The sequence below is a fragment of the Arvicanthis niloticus genome, chromosome 8 (assembly GCF_011762505.2).
Source record: "Arvicanthis niloticus isolate mArvNil1 chromosome 8, mArvNil1.pat.X, whole genome shotgun sequence".
Taxonomy (NCBI): domain Eukaryota; kingdom Metazoa; phylum Chordata; class Mammalia; order Rodentia; family Muridae; genus Arvicanthis; species Arvicanthis niloticus.
Window position 1 is genome coordinate 86,251,365 of NC_047665.1, and position 16,463 is coordinate 86,267,827.

The 16,463-nt window shown below is 52.4% G+C and overlaps 1 protein-coding gene across 7 annotated transcripts in view; it reads left to right on the top strand.

Moving 5' to 3' along the window:
• The first annotated feature begins 499 nt into the window (after window positions 1-499).
• Window positions 500-16,463, top strand: part of Dock6 (dedicator of cytokinesis 6) — a 50,912-nt gene continuing 34,948 nt past the window's right edge. For 6 of the 7 annotated variants that reach the window (XM_034510084.2, XM_034510080.2, XM_034510081.2 and 3 more), the window contains exons 1-14: window positions 501-662; window positions 6,672-6,759; window positions 7,250-7,425; window positions 8,499-8,567; window positions 8,774-8,903; window positions 9,891-10,103; window positions 11,152-11,237; window positions 12,201-12,267; window positions 12,439-12,588; window positions 14,245-14,325; window positions 14,424-14,577; window positions 14,693-14,820; window positions 14,941-15,034; window positions 15,279-15,441. In XM_034510084.2, coding sequence (XP_034365975.1) covers window positions 619-662; window positions 6,672-6,759; window positions 7,250-7,425; window positions 8,499-8,567; window positions 8,774-8,903; window positions 9,891-10,103; window positions 11,152-11,237; window positions 12,201-12,267; window positions 12,439-12,588; window positions 14,245-14,325; window positions 14,424-14,577; window positions 14,693-14,820; window positions 14,941-15,034; window positions 15,279-15,441 — 1,643 coding nt within the window. In that variant the 5' untranslated portion in view covers window positions 501-618. Of the gene's footprint in view, window positions 663-6,671; window positions 6,760-7,249; window positions 7,426-8,498; window positions 8,568-8,773; window positions 8,904-9,890; window positions 10,104-11,151; window positions 11,238-12,200; window positions 12,268-12,438; window positions 12,589-14,244; window positions 14,326-14,423; window positions 14,578-14,692; window positions 14,821-14,940; window positions 15,035-15,278; window positions 15,442-16,463 lie in introns of all 7 variants that reach the window. The other variant, XR_013112355.1, reaches the window with a different exon arrangement.

The window sequence follows — 16,463 nt, forward strand, 5'->3', positions numbered from 1 at the left end:
AGGTTTTGATGTTCAGTGTTTTTCTCCCCTGAAGATTGTTTCCCCACCTTGACCCCAGCAGAAGGGAACCGTCCTTTCCATGCCCCGCCCCTGCTCCACACCCACCCATACCCTGCTCTACCTGGTCCCCAACTGCCAATTCCCAGCCCATCTCAGAGATGAGCCACTCACAACGTCCCGCCCATCAAGGACCGCCCCTCACAAGCCACGCCCACAAAAGATTCTCGCCTCTCCAGCCTTATCCCGGTCCTCATCTCCGAGCAGCGACGTCCCGGATCCCAACCTGGCTCCATCCTCCCGTCAGCGCTGTCTCCTCCCCATCCCCAGCGTTTCTGTTCCACTCTCAGTGCTGGCCCCGCGCCATCCCAGAAAAGGCTCCGCCCTCTCCTAAGGAAAGCCCCGCCCCTTCCAGAGAAGGCTCCTCCCCATCCTAGAGTTGGCCCTGCCTCTCCACCACGCCCCGAGAAGACCCCGCGTCATCCCAGTCCTCGCTCCGAGGCTGAGGAGGGTCGAAGCGCAGGCCCCGCCCCATCCGCGCAGGCTCCGCCTTTCCCGCGCTCCGGCCCCGCCCAGCCCGGCTGCCCAGACTCGGGAGGCTGCGGCGGGACGCGGGGCGTCATGGCGGCCTCGGAGCGCCGCGCCTTCGCTCACAAGATCAACAGGTAGTGAGAGCGGCCGCGGTCACTGCCGTCCTGGGCTGGACGAGTGCTGAGGGCGAGTGCTGAGGGCTGGCGGGCAGCGGGGGCGTGCCGGCCTCCCCGAGGACTTCCCGGAGGAGGAAGCGCATCCCGGGTCGGTGCGGGCCGGGTTCCGAGAGTGCTAGGCTGCGCTCCGACCCTTTTGCTGTCCTTCCTTTCGCTGGCCTGGGGAAATTCGCACCCCTCCCCCGCCCAGGGTCCCGGGACCCAGCTGTCTGCGAAGAAGAGAGAGCTGCTGGAGCTGGGGGACAGCTGGGGACAGCCCCTCAGTCTCCTGCCTCAGCCTCTCTCAGCACCGGCTGGGCGTGGGAGGGGGCCAAGGGGGCTGGGGACCGAACCAGCTGGTGAGCAGACAGGGGAGGGGACAGGCGACAGATGCTGGGGGATCCCTTTCCGTGGCCACTGGATTGTGAGAGCGGCTCAAATCTGGGGTAGGCTAAGTGAGATCCGATCCACTGGAGACCTGTCTGGCCACCCTTAAGTGAGAGAAGCCACTCTGTGTATCCCACCCTGTTGGAGATCCAAGAAAGTAGCCCCATTCTTGGATTTTGCTATGGCGGGACAAGCATAAATGTGTCAGTGTTGTGGTGGGAATCTAAAGTCAGGAAAGGGAGGTAGGGTCTCAGTGGTCCACTAGGTTATAGTTAAGCACAGACCTGAAGAAGGGAAGGAGGAGATCTGCCCATCATCCAGGGAAGAAGCAAGTGCAAAGGTCCTGGGGCCACAGAGGGACCAATAGGAGTAGATTTTATAAGGCCCTGTACCAGAAGGGGGACTTTGAGAACCATGGAGCATTCTGGATAGAGGAGGGTTGTGACCTGGGGCAGAGCAGTTTTCTGTTTCCTCATCTTACCATGTGTTTTCTTGTCTCCTAAGTCCTGGCTCAAGTGGGAGAGATGGGTCTTGTGCAGGAGCGTAGCTGCAGAGCCCAGGGTAAGAATGATCCTGGCACTTGATGCAGTGAGGAAGCCCAGGACTTCCCAAGCTGCCTGGTAGATTAAACCGATGTTTCTGCACACAGACCTCACCTATCCATTGAGTTCACCCACTAATCCCAGATGAACCAAACATCAGTGGGCTGAATTGAGTCTTGGTTCTACTTTGTTATGTTTTGTTAGTCTGGGACTAGGTCACATAGCCCACGCTGACCTCAGATGCACTATGTAGCCAAGAGCGGCCGTGAACTCCTGGGCCCCCAACCCCAGTGCTGGGCGAACAGGCGTGAGCTGTCACACTCAGTTTCAATGGTAGCCACGTCTGTAGCACCTTGCTTTTGTGTCTGCTTTATTTTGTTTTGAGAAAGGGTCTTACCGTATCCTAGGTGCCTGGAACTGTGTGGCCCAAACTGGCTTTGAAATCCCTGCAATTCTATCTCAGCTTGCTGGGTGCCAGGATGACCACATGAGGCATTGTGTACGGTTAATATTTAAAATACATATCTTTTGCATTTACTTATTGTGTACACGTATGCCCCCTCCCTCCCTCTCTGTCTCCCTTTCTGTGTGTGTGCATGCAACAGGATGCTTTTAGGAGCCTTTTCTTTCTACTTGTGATTTCCTGGGATTACACTTGGGTCACCAGGCTCGGGCAGCAAGATACTACTGAGCCATCTTGCCAGCCTCCCTCCATCTTGTTTTTTGAGGCAGGGCCATTCACTGTGATCTAAACTGGTCCCGTGAACTGGCCAGGGAGCCCTGGGGATCCTCTTGTCTCTGCTCCCCCAGTGTTGGGAGATCTGGACATGGGTTCTGAGTTGTTTCTCTGTGGTAAGAGAGTTTTAAGAGAGTTTTCTGGGTGTTATGTCGTTAAGAATATATGCCCAAAGATTTGTGTGGTTTTCTGTGGAGTCATTTGACAGAAGTGGGAACGTGTTTAAGACGGGTTTTTTTTTGTTTGTTTGTTTGCTTTTTGGTTTTTCGAGACAGGGTTTCTCTTGTGTAGCCCTGGCTGTCCTGGAACTCACTCTGTAGACCAGGCTGGCCTCAAACTCAGAAATCTGCCTGCCTCTGCCTCCCAAGTGCTGGGATTAAAGGCGTGTGCCACCACTGCCCGGCCTTTTTTAAAGTTTTATTTATTTTATTTATGTGAGTACACTGTAGCTGTCTTCAGAAGAGGGCATCGTGTCCCATTACAGATGGTTGTGAGCCACCATGTGGTTGCTGGGAATTGAACTCAGGACCTCTGGAAGAGCATTCAGTGCTCTTAACCACTGAGCCAGTGTTTCTGGCTTGTCATCCTTCCCATTTTAAGGATAGGCCCTGTAAACCTTGCCAGCCTGAGATGTTGCTACAATATCTCTTGTTGCACTTGCGACCTGATTTGTAGAAACCCAGTCAATTCAACTTAGTGTGTTGCCTCTTTAAAAAAAAATACTCTTACTGCATGATGTGTGTGTGTGTGTGTGTGTGTGTGTGTGTGTACAGGTGTCACAGCACAGGTGAGAGATCAGAGGTCAACTTGAGGATGTCTTGGTCTCTCCCTCTTTGCATAGGTCAAACTTAGGTCATCACACTTAGTGCCCTTACCTGCTGAGCCATTTGCAGACCATCTCTGTTCTTAAAAATGTTTTCTGCCGGGCTGGAGAGGTGGCTCAGCAGCTAAGAGCACTGACTGCTCTTCCAGAGGTCCTGAGTTCAATTCCTAGCAACCACATGGTGGCTCATAACCATTTGTAATGGGATCCAATGCCCTCTTCTGATGTGTCTGAAGATAGCAATAGTGTAATCACATATAATAAATAAACCTTAAAAAAAAAAAAAAAGGAAATGTCTTCTGCCAACAATGGTGGCACCCGCCTTTAATCACAGCACTCAGAGGCAGGTAGATCTGAGTTTGAGGTAAGCCTGGTCTATAGGTCATGTTCCAGGATGGCCAGGGCTACTCAGAGAACCCTCCTGAGGAGGGGAAGTCTTCTACCAGGACACGTAACCTAAGCCAGTCAGATTTGGGGAGAAATATGGAGGAGGCCCAGCATAATGGTACATGCCTGTTATCCTAGCATGGGGGCCATGGAAGGAAGGAGGGTTGTGAGCGTAATGAAATTGGGGCCAGCCTAGACTGTACAAGGCCCTGTCGCAAAAGATGTTTGGGGTTAGGAAGTCAGCAAACAGCCATGCAAGCATGAGGCCCTGAGTTCAGTGGATGACATCTGAGTACGAGCCAGCTGGGACTAGCTGTAACCCCTGAGCTCTGGGAGCATAGTAAATGGTGTGGCTTCTGGGAGCCAAGGCTGGAGAATCGTGGCTTCTGGGAGCTCTGGATGGGGAATGGTGACTTCCGGGAGCTCACTGTCCGCCAGCCTGTCCTGATGGAGAGCCTCAGGCCAGTCACAGATGGATGGTTCCTGAGGACACATGAAGTTGACCTCTGACTTCCATCTGTACATAGGTGCAAATGCTGGCCACACACACACATACATTGCATGCACTTCTACCCGGTTACTCCCTGGTAATGGGGCATAAGGCCATCACGGGAACGTAGAACTCGTGCTCAGTGGCCCCCATGGGAGGCTGCAGATCCATCACTGTTTTCAAAGGCCAACAGCAGTGTCCCCCCCCCCCATTCCTTTTCTGCAGCCACAGCCTCAGTCCTGACATCTTTTAAAAAACAATAATCCCACAGGCTCTGAGTGCCTCTGGCTTCAGGGGAGTCTGCTTGGAAGTTTGAATTTGAGTACAAATTTGAGTTCATTTTCACTTTAATTTCACTGGAGCTGAAGAGATGGCTCAGGGTTAGGTAAGCTGACTCCAGTTCGGTTCCCAGCACCCACATGGTAGCTCACAGTCACCCATAACTCCAGTTCCAGGAGATCAGAAACTACAGTCTTCTAAGCTCAAGGGCACAAGGTATGCACATGGTGCACATGCATGCATGCATACATACATACGTACATACATACATACGTATATACGTACATACATACATACGTACATACATACATACGTATATACGTACATACATACATACGTACATACATACGTACATACGTACATACATACATACATACGCACGCACATACATACGTACATACACACATACGTACATACATACATACATACATACGCACGCACATACATACGTACATACACACATACGTACGTACATGCATACATACACACATACATACGTACATACATACGTATATACATACATACATACATACGTACATACATACATATATACATACATACATACGTACGTACATACATACATACATACGTACATACATACATACGTACATACATACGTACATACATACGTACGTACATACATATGTACATACATACGTACATACATACGTACATACATATGTACATACAAGCAGGCAAAACACTCAAACACATAAAATAATACATCGAAGTTTACTTTGTTGCTAGGGTCAGTGAGAGGGCCCAGCAGGTAAGGGGCTTGCCACTAAGCCTGACATTCTGAGTTTGATTCCCAAGACCCAATCGTGGGAGGAGGAAAACACCTCCCATCAATTGTCTTTTCCTTGGTTTTGGTTTTGCTCTGGTAAGCCAGGGGCTTCAGGCATGCAAAGCAAGCGCCTGCCTGGGAGCTGCCGCAGTAGCACAGTGCTACCTTTTGCTAGTGGAAAGGGCATGCAATGACATGCCTGTGGGGGCAGGGAGGCACAGTGGGTAGTGGAAAGGAATGGGTCCACAAATTCAGGTTTTTGGCGATTTGATTTTTATGACAGACTGGGGCTGGAGTGCTCATTGCCAGAGCTCTTGATTTGTAAGTGTGAGGAGGGATCCCCAGGATCCCAAAAGATGTCCTCCCTGCTCAAAGGCACACAGTGATCAGGTTGCCTTTCCAGTTCCGCTCACATGGGCAGGTCAGACCACGGGGAAGCCTGGGGTGGGCTCTCATTAATTCCATCCTGTGCCACCGAGGAGCCCTCTCCCACCCTCAGCTGTCCTGGAGGGAGCAGCTCCCTAGAACCTGGTGTGAACTGAGGCTATTTCTCTCCCACTAGCCAAGTCTGCGTGTTTCCACTGGGTTCTTGTGCTGAAAGGCTGTAGTTAAGAGATGGAGGGCAGGGTTGGGGCGAGGCTTCTGCTGGAGTCCCTGCAGTGAATCCTCTGGTGAGGGGCTAAGGGTGTGCCTCAGCCACAGCAGGCCAGAGGTCATCCTAGCACTGCAAAACAATGCAACTGTTACTGACTACCTAGAACCACCACCTTCAGGACCGGGAGGGACTCCAGGAGTGAGTGCATCAGTGACATTCTTTCTCTGAACCCAGGGTCCTCTTGGACTCCCTGAGAGCACACACTTACAGAATGTCAGTAGATAGGTCCTCTGGTCTCCTCTGACCTCTGAGGTCAGGGCATCTGTGAGTGGGTAAACTGAGGCTGGGAGGCAGGAGTGTTGTGCCAGAGCTGGGGGTGCTGGATTGGTGTGTTTAGAATACCCAGGAAAGATGGAGGCAGCATGTCTCCCTCTAGACCTTGATGGGTCTAGGAGGGGGGCTGTGGAGGAGGAGCCTGTCACTCCCTCAAGTCTGGCACAGTGATATTCCCTGTCTGTGTTTGGTGTAGGGAGGGACTGGGGTGCAGAGAATCCTGTATCATCTGTTTAGTTTTGTGGTGCTGGCACACAGGGCCTGTGGCTCACTTGCAGGGCCAGCCCGCTGCCACTGTGCTACACCCTAGCTCATTGTTGTTCTTAGTTTGTTTACATGTGTGGCACCCGACGTAAAGGGACCCCTTTGGGGACTCAGTTCTCTCTACCCTGTGAGTCTGGGGTGGGGGACTGGGATCAGGTGTTCATGCTCAGGGACAAGGCAGTGCTCTTTACCTGCTGGGCCATCTCATACGCCTCTTTTGTTGTTTTTTTGTTTTTGTTTTTAAGCCCTTGTTTTTATTTTTCCTTTTATCACTGAGGTCTCTCCTATAAATAAAACTACCCCCATTCCTGCACCACACCAGCCTGAGTTTCCTTGTTTCCCACACCCCCTTCCTGTCTTCCCAGGACTGTGGCTGCTGAGGTCCGGAAGCAGGTGTCCCGGGAACGCAGCGGCTCACCCCACTCCAGCCGTCGCTCCAGTAGTTCCCTGGGGGTGAGTCCCTGCCCAGTGGCTGGCATCGGAGGGGTACACGCTGCTCTGATGCTGCTTGGACCAGTGGCCAGGGAGGAGGGAGTCCTTGTCCTTCACCCGTCTGCACAGATGCAGGGGTGTGTGTGTGTGTGTGTGTGTGTGTGTGTGTGTTCCAAGGGTGGTCAGGGGGTGACACCAGCTTCCTGGACCACCCAGATGGGCCCCCAGGCTGGGGGCTGGAAGAGACTTCCTGCTGCAGGGGGAAGGGGTGGGGCCTCAGGAATTGTCTCTGGCCATTCCTTTACCATTAGAGTCTTTCCAGACACCAGGGTGTGATTTCCTTCCTGGAGTCCCTGGAGGGAGGGGGCAGGCCCCTAGCCTGGCTGCTGTGGAAAGTCTGAGCTCACTGGCTCCCTCTGCTGCCCCAGCAGCCTGGGGGCTCCTACCACCCCCTATTGCAGGCTGAAGTCAGCCTCTCACCAGGGCATCATGGCCCCTGTACTCCAATCAGGTTCCTCTGACGGAGGTCATCGAACCCCTGGACTTCGAGGATGTGCTTCTGAGCCGGCCACCTGAAGTAGAGCCCGGTCCCCTCAGGGACTTGATGGAGTTTCCAGCTGATGACTTAGAAGTACTGAAGCAGCCCCGAGAATGTCGGACCACAGAGTCTGGGGTGCCCGAGGATGGGTGCGTTCTGCACACACACAACCCCACACCCTCTCCCAGAGTCTCGCACTCCCAGGGCCACCTTCAGGCTCTGGACACCTGTGTGGCCTTGGGCAAATCACTGTCCCTCTGAGCCTTCATTTGTTACATCTTTGACTAAAAGTATTTTGTTGTTGCTTGTGGATATATGTGTATATACTGTGTGTGTGCATGTGTCTGTCTGTGTGTCTGTCTGTGTGTATGTGTATGCACTCAGTTGATAAGTGTGCAGGCTCATGCTTCAGGAATTTTCCTCTTTCTTGTGTTTTCTAACATATTGAGACAGAGTTTCTCACTTGAACCCAGAGCTTGTCAAGTTGGCTAGTCTTGCTGGCCAGCTCGCTCTAGGGATCCCCTGCTTCTGCTTTCTGAGTTTGAGACCAGGGGCGGGCCACCGTGCCCACCTGCTTTGCTGAGGTCTGAACGGCAGTCTTCATGCCTGTGTGGCGGCGTGGCAAGCACCCCATTGGCCTCATGCCTCTCCAGCAACAACTTTTTACTTTTTAAAGATTTATTTTATTTTACACATATGGGTGATTTACCCGATGTAATTCTGGGTATCACCTATGTACCTGGTGCTAGCCCATGGGAGCTAGAAGGCATTGGATCCTCTGGAACTGGAGTTACCAGTGATTGTGAGCCACCATGTTGATGCTGGAAACTGAACTAGAGTCCTCTGAAAGAGCAGCCAGTACTTTTAACCAATGAGCCATCTCTGGACCCCATTGTTTGTGTGTTTTGAGGCAGGGTCTCATATAGCCCAGACTAGGTCTTGAACATCCGGTTCTCCTGCCTCTGTCTCCCCACCGCTGAGAGGTCAGCGTGCCGCCTCCTGGTTTATGCAGTGCGGAGACTGGAACCCAAGGCTTGGGGCACATAAAGCCAGCCCCTGAGCTGCATCTTCACAGTCTCGCACTGTGTTCCCAGCCTGATCTGTAACTCATAGAAATCCTCCTGCCTCAGTGTCCTGAGCACTAGTATCTATAGTCCTTTTCTCTTGGGCCTTTGGAAATGTTCACCCCACCTGTGTTTACCCTGCTTGTATTTTGCTGTAGAAAATTGGACACCCAGGTGAGGGCTGCGGTGGAGATGTACTCAGAGGACTGGGTCATTGTGCGCAGAAGGTGGGTCTTACCCAGAGCAGCTCATGGGAGGGGAAGGAGGGTCAAAGAGCTGTACTGTTTGTGGTTGGTTCCTCTGCTTATCCACCCACTATTCCTTTTATGAGCAGTTGAACTTCTTTAGTTAAAGGTAGGTGTCAATGTGGGCTCATCACAAGTCAGAGTCCCCAGCTCCGCCTTCTGCTTAGCCCCACCCACTTTCTTGCTAGGTACCAGCACCTGAGTACAGCATACAGCCCCATCACTACAGAGACTCAGCGGGAGAGACAGAAAGGCCTTACCTGCCAGGTCTTCGAGCAGGATGCCCCTGGAGATGAGAGGACGGGTCCTGAGGATGTGGTAAGGGGCCCTAGCTGGGGTCATTGAGGGGTCAGACTCAGGAAAGTGGCCCGGTTAGCCTTGATCCCAGTGAGTGAAGTAAGCCCCGTTCAGGAGTGGAAAGAGTCACAATCACGCACATTTATTGAGTGCTTAGTGTATACTGATGGCTTTCTGCTTGTGCTCCTTTCATCCTGTGAGTGGGACCACAACCATTGTCCTTCACAGGCAGAGAAACTGAGGCACAACAAAGTTACTCTAATGCTTATTTTTTCTTAGTCAGCATTTACTGAACACTTAACTGTATACCAAAAGTCATCTGTTACTACCAGTGTGAATTCCTTTGCTGTAGGATGTATTTCAGGAGGTATGGCTTAGCTCAGTGGGAAAGTGTTTGTGCAGATGCTAGGCACAGGTTCCATCCTCGGTTGGGGTAGGGGCCTGGAGGGAGATGAAGAATAAATAAGGAAACAAGATGCAGGGGGGGAAACCGAGGCTGGTAGTCAGGTCATAAACTCAAAATCACAGAGCTGAACTAGATTTGAGTCAGGGCTGTGAGCACAGCTAACTGTAGGTGCTCCTAGGTCAGCCACACACTTGGAGGCGAGAATTCTCCTCTTCCTGGTAATGGTGAACCGAGGCTCAGAGAAGGCTGTGATTGGTCCAGCCCTGGGCCTTACTTGGAGTTAATCCTTGGGTCTGGCCAGTGGGGCCATTTTGAGCTTAGCCTAAAGACAGAGAAGTATTAGGAGTGTTCTGATTAGCCAAGGGAGAGTCTCCTGTGGGTGGGGTGACCTCCCACAGCAGAGGTCAAGAGCTCCCTGCATAGAAATATTTCCAGAAGTTTCTGGAGAAGCCAGCCAGGCCCCCAGATGACCCCTGTAGTGGGTACCCCACCTGGCTTGCCCCTCAGCTTCTGTTCCATGTAGACCAGATGTCTATAGGGACAGACTCGGGAGAACTGGTGCCGGCAGTTGGCACTCAGTACCTGCATGCTCTCTCCTGCAGGATGACTCCCAGCACTGTTCAGGCTCCCCCGAGGACACCCCTCGAAGCAGTGGAGCTTCAGGCATCTTCAGCCTGAGGAACCTGGCTGCGGACTCACTACTGCCCACACTGCTGGAGAGGGCGGCCCCCGAGGATGTGGACCGGCGCAATGAAGCCCTCAGACGGCAGCACCGGGCCCCTGCCCTGCTTACCTTGTACCCGGCGCCTGATGAGGTGGGTGCCCATTGGCTGCCTACTGTATACCCGTCTTCAGCTAGTGACATTATTTGGATGCTCGGTTGTCTGACCCTCATTTATTGAACACCAAATGCTTATCTCTATAGTTATTTAGCCGTACCCCCACTGTACACGTACTGTACACCTGTATTCAATCAGCCAGTGTGCTGACCACCTACCATATATGCCTATTTATCTAGCCGTTTATTTGGCATCTAGTACATACCATTATGTTTTGTTTAACCATTTATTGAGTGCTGGCTGTATACATGTATGTTTATTTAGTCACTACTTGCTGGGTACATAGTAAATGGAGATATTCCTTGGCTATGATGAAGTTATACCCCAGTAAACCTACTTGAAGATCAAAGTACATAAGTCAGAAATACGTTCAAGCTTGCATGGTGCCTCGTGCTTATAATCCCAGCACTTAGGAGATGGAGGTAAGAAGACCAGACGTTCAAAGTCAACTTTGGAAATATAGTGAATTTGAGGCCAACCAGAACTACATGAGACCATGTCTCTGAAAGAAAACAAAACAAAAAACAAAGAAAAATGTGTAATGCAGATAGATATCTTTTGAGTGTCGTAGTTTAACCTACCTTAGATGTGTCTGGAATTCCTGCATTAGCCTGCAGTTGGGCAAAAGCATGAGGTGGGAGCTGAAGCCTTGACTATCGGGTGTGGTGTGTGGACACTGTGCTGACGTGAGGTGTGGTTGCTTGGTTACACACCATCCTCACGAGGTAACATGCCTGGGAACCTAACTGCTAAATCTGAGACTTTGTGTGCATGCAGCATTTAGCGAATGCTTGCTTTAAACGCTGATATTTATCCGAATAAAATCTGTCGGCACTTACTGCATACGCCTGAATTGGCCCAGCAGTGCTAGATGGTGGATGTTGGGATTACAGCTGAGCAAGGAGGAGAGAAGGCATTCTAGGCTGGGGAACAACATATAGCAACGCTTGGGACATGGGGAGCTGGAGCTGGGGGCTGGGTACAGCCAAAGGATACATCCTAGAACCTCCCATCTCCCTTGCAGGATGAAGCTGTAGAACGCTGCAGCCGCCCCGAGCCGCCCCGAGAGCACTTTGGACAGAGGATCCTGGTGAAATGCCTGTCACTCAAGTGAGTCAGAAGGCAGCCCTGTGGGTTTCCCCACTGCCAGGGCACCATGGGCTTTTCCTTCCCCTCTCAGAAGGCACAGGCGCTTACACATGCTGCCTCTGCAGCAGCACTTGCTGACCCCCCCCCCCCAGCCAGCCCCCTCACTATCAGTCTGGTCCTCCAAGATAGGCCTTCGCCTCCCTGGGTCCCAAGACCTTCTCCAGTGTGATTCACTCCCTGGTCCTGTGTCTTGTGAGCATTGCTGAATGACTGTGTGAGCCCACAGCTTTCCCAACTTCTGAGATTGGGGCTGAGGGCCAGAATGGAGTTCTGTTTCCTGCTCTGATCTAGACAAAAAACAGGGTCCAGGAGGGGCAGGGCCAGGCTCAGAGTGCACTTCCTGTACAGTTCCATTCCCACGCTCCTCTGGCTGCTCCTGGGGACTGATACTGACGAGCCTTGGGCTGGCGGGTGGGAGCCAGGCTCCACCCTTTCATCCACCCTGTCTCAGCAGGAGGGTGGGCAGGCCAGAGCCAGACTCTGGTTTTTGTAAGTGTCATGCTTTCAAGCAGGAAACCTGTGCTGTTCTGTGCCTTAGTTTTCCCACATACACTCACCAGACGGGAGGGGGAAGTTAGAAGTTAGTCTAGGCACGGGGCTGCCTAAAGCAGTGGGGGCCGGGATGTAGTTCAGGACGCTTCCATTTTCAGTGTAGGATGATTGCATGCAGGAAGCCCTGGGTCCATCCACAGCACTGTGGAGACAGGGTGTGGTCCAGCACTTGAGAGACATCGGCAGGAGAATTGTGAATTTGAGGTCATTCTTGGGTGCAAAAGGAGTTGGAAGCCAGCCTGGGCTAAATCAGACCCTGTCCCAAAAGGAAGCCAGAGGGAGAGAGAGAAAGGTAGGGGGGGAACATTGGGTAGGCAGGCACAGAATGTGTGGGTGACACCTCTCAAAGAGCTGGCTCCCATTTATCCGCAGGTTTGAGATTGAAATTGAGCCCATCTTTGGCACATTGGCCCTGTATGATGTGCGGGAGAAGAAGAAGGTAGGTGCCCCTCTTCCTCTCTCTCCCTCCTCCTCCCTCCCTCTCCCTCCCTCTTCCCTTCTTCCCTCTCCCTCCTCCTCCCTCCCTCCTCCTCTCAGTCTTTCGCTCGTATTCCCTGATGAGGTGGCTGTGGAGCGGTGTCTCTCAACTAGCTTCCTCTCATATCCCCAGATTTCAGAAAACTTCTACTTTGACCTAAACTCGGACTCCATTAAGGGACTACTCCGGGCCCATGGCACCCACCCGGCCATCTCCACCTTGGCACGCTCTGCCATCTTCTCCGTGACCTACCCCTCTCCTGACATCTTCCTGGTTGTCAAGGTGCCTACTGGGGCCCTGCAAGGGGGTGATGATTAGAGCCAGAGGTTCAGTGAGATAGACTGTGATTCCAGCATTTGAAGTCTGAGTCAGGGGGATTGTGAGTTTCAGATAGCTTGGGCTGCTTATAGAAATTTTTTTTTAAAAAGCAAACAGGAACAATTGAGTCTCCCTCTGTGGATGGGGCAGGAAAGGTGAGCTGGTGCATTCTGGGATCTCTTCAGTCGTGGTTAGGTTTCAACAATGGAGCAACTCAAGTACTTTCAGGCCAGCCTGCTGTACTGAGCAGCTAAACCAGACCCTGTCCCAAAAGGAAAAGATCCTTGAGGTCTAGCTCCTCAAGGTGAAGGTTGCAATGGTCATCATTTTATAGATGGGGAAACCGAGGCACAGAACACATAAGAACCTTGTCTGGTCCCACAACTGCTGAGATGTTCAGAACTGGAGTCCCGGCCCTGTGTTCCGGGTCATGGCTTCATTGTGGACTGACAAAAATGTAGCAAGTACCATGGCCCCATGCATCTCAGCCCAGCTGACAAGGAGGCCACAGAAAGCCTCTGCTGCTCGGACGAACACCAAGGGGAGAAAAGGATGTGTTTCAGCTTATACCTCTCAGGTTGTACTCCATCCTGAGGGGAAGTCAGAGCAGGAACACAGGGCAGGAACCTGGAGCCAAACCTGAAGCAGAGGCCATGGAGGAGGCGCTTATTGACTCACTCCTCTCCGTGTGTCAGCCTGCCTTCTTGCAAAGCCCAGGACCACCTGCCCAGGAAGACACCACTCACCATGATGCCTCCCACATCAGTCAAGAAAATGCCTCACAGACCGGATTATAGGCCCAGTCTGAGGAGAGGTGTTTTCTCCATTGAAGTTACCTCTTTCCAGATAACCCTGGCTGATGTCAGGTTGACAAAAAGCCAAGCAGAGCAAAGCCAGAATCCCATGAGACTCAATTTCAAAACAAAAATGGAACCCAGCATGGCTCAGCAGTAGAGGACCTTCCTAGAATCCACCAGTAAGGGCCTGGGGGTGTGGCTCAGTGGCAAAGTGCTTAGCCAGCATTCAGAGGCCTGGTTTCTATCCCCAGTGTAAGAAAGAAAGAGGCCAGGTGGTAGGGACACACACTTGGGAGGCTGAGGCAGGCAGAACTTAGTGAGTTTGAGGCCTTCCTGGTTTTACAAAGCAAGCCTAAGGCCAGCCAGGGCTACACAGTGTGGACGTGTCTCAGAATAACAAGAAGTAGGGGGAAGGGGAGGGTAAAGGAGGGAGGAAGGGAGAAACTGAAGAGATGCCTTTTGAAATCACCCTGTGTTCACAACCTAGCACCCATGCTGGGAGGATCCAGTGCCCTCTTCTGGCCACCGTGGGCACTGCACTTACATGTATGCATAATTAAAAACAAAAATCTGTTAAAGAAAAAGAGCTGGGTGTAATGACAAACACCTTCAGTCCCAGCACTGAGATGGCAGAGGCAGGTAGCCCTCTGAGTTTGAGGCCAGCCTGGTCTATGCAGAGAGTTTCAGAACAACCAGAGCTTCGTAGTGAGAGCAGGAGTCCTGGGTTCATCTTTAGTCTTGAATGAAGTATGGTGGGTCGAGGAGGGTCCAGAAGACAGAAATGGGGCTAAAGGAGTCCCTCTCTGGGCCCTTTGCCCTGCAGCTGGAAAAGGTGCTGCAGCAGGGGGACATCAGCGAGTGCTGCGAACCCTACATGGTGATGAAGGAGGCGGACACAGTGAAGGTGTGTGAGGGTGAGCCGGACGGGGTTGGGAGCGCAGGTCCTGAGGGTGTCGCTCAAGGGAAGGCCGCTGAGCTGGGGGTGGGTGCGTCTCCCCACAGAACAAAGAGAAGCTGGAGAAGCTGCGCCTGGCCGCAGAGCAGTTCTGCACCAGGCTGGGCCGCTACCGCATGCCCTTCGCCTGGACGGCTGTGCACCTGGCCAACATCGTCAGCAGCGTCGGGCCACAGGACCGGGACTCCGACTCCGAGGGCGGTGAGGACCCGCGCCGCTTGCTGGCTCACCTGGGCATGCACCCATCGTCCTCCCTCTGCTATCACCACTTGTCTCTAACCCCTGTCCTGCCCTGCCACGCCACCGTGTCTCTTAGAACGCAGACCCACCTGGGCCGAACGCCGACGTCGGGGGCCCCAGGATCGAGGTTATAGTGGGGATGATGCCTGCAGCTTCTCCAGCTTCCGCCCGGCCACGTTAACTGTCACCAACTTTTTTAAACAGGTGACCTTGGTATAGGACACGGGTCTTGGGCGGAAAGGAGCACAAGGACTTTTCCCCTTGGGGCCCCATCTATCCTGGGGACTTTCAGCCCCCTTACTTTGGGGAACCTGTATCTGGCAGGAGGCAGAACGGCTCAGTGATGAAGACCTTTTCAAGTTTCTGGCGGACATGCGGCGACCATCGTCCCTGCTGAGGCGATTGCGACCTGTGACCGGTGTGTGGCACACCTTATAAAGCACCCTGTTGCTTACATAATCATTTAGCAATTGTGCTGAGGATAATGGTACTAGGGACCCAACCCAGGGGCATGGATAGGCAGTGGAAGGAACAGGGCAGCTAGTGGGATTTAGTTCGTGATGGGTCCAGACCCCAGAGGGCATCAGGAGACAGGCAGAGCCCCAGCAGAAGTGCCCAGCTAGGAGGCTGGGGCAGGTGAAAACTGAGTCCCTTCTCCCCAGCTCAGCTCAAGATTGACATCTCCCCTGCACCTGAGAACATGCACTTCTGCCTGTCCCCTGAGTTACTTCACGTCAAGCCCTACCCTGACCCCAGGGGACGGCCGACCAAGGAGATCCTGGAGTTTCCTGCCCGTGAGGTCTACGCCCCCCATACCTGTTACAGGTACAGCCTGTGGGTTGGACAGGGCCCCATTCTTCCTGTGTGTGCATATGTGCATGTTTATGATTGTGTGTTCTTGCGGGGTGTGCTAAGGGTACATGAGTGAGTGTCTAAGTGTGTATGGAAGCCAGAGAACCGCCTTGGGTGCTGTGCCTCAGGTGCTGTCCACCTGGTCTTAAAAACCTTTTTATCATGTTTCTTTGTTTTATTTGGGGGAGGGGTACAGCACACAGTCAGGATAACTTGCAGAATCAATTCTTTTCTACCATGTGGGTTTGGGAATGGAACTCATGGTGCCAAGCTTGTGACGACCTTTGCCCTCTGAATTATCTCAGGATCCCTACCCTTTTTCTTTTATATGTACTGTTACTACTATTATTTGTTGAGACAGGGTCTCACCATGTAGCTCTGGCTGTCCTAGAACTCACTGGGTAGACCAGGCTGGCCTCAGACTCATTACCTATGCCTCTCAAGACTTGGGATTAAAGGTCACTGCCATGCCTGGCTTTTATTATTTTTAATTGTCTGTGTGTCTGTGCAGGTACGTGCACCTGCATGTGGGAATGTGCACCTGTGTCTGAGTACATGCACCTGTGTGTGCGTACACACACCTGTGTAGGGTGCATACACCTGTGTGTGAGTACACACACCTGTGTGTGAGTACACACACCTGTGTGTGAGTACACACACCTGTGTAGGGTGCATACACCTGTGTGTGAGTACACACACCTGTGTAGGGTGCATACACCTGTGTAGGGTGCATACACCTGTGTGTGAGTACACACACCTGTGTGTGAGTACACCTGTGTAGGGTACATGCACCTGTGTAGGGTGCATACACCTGTGTGTGAGTACACACACCTGTGTGTGAGTACACACACCTGTGTAGGGTACATGCACCTGTGTGAGGTGTTGAGCAGACCAGAGGCTTTGGATTCCCAGGAGTTGGAGTTGCAGGCCACCTGATAGGAGAGATGGGAATCAAGTATGAGTCCTCTAGAAGAGCACTGTGTGCTTTTAACTAG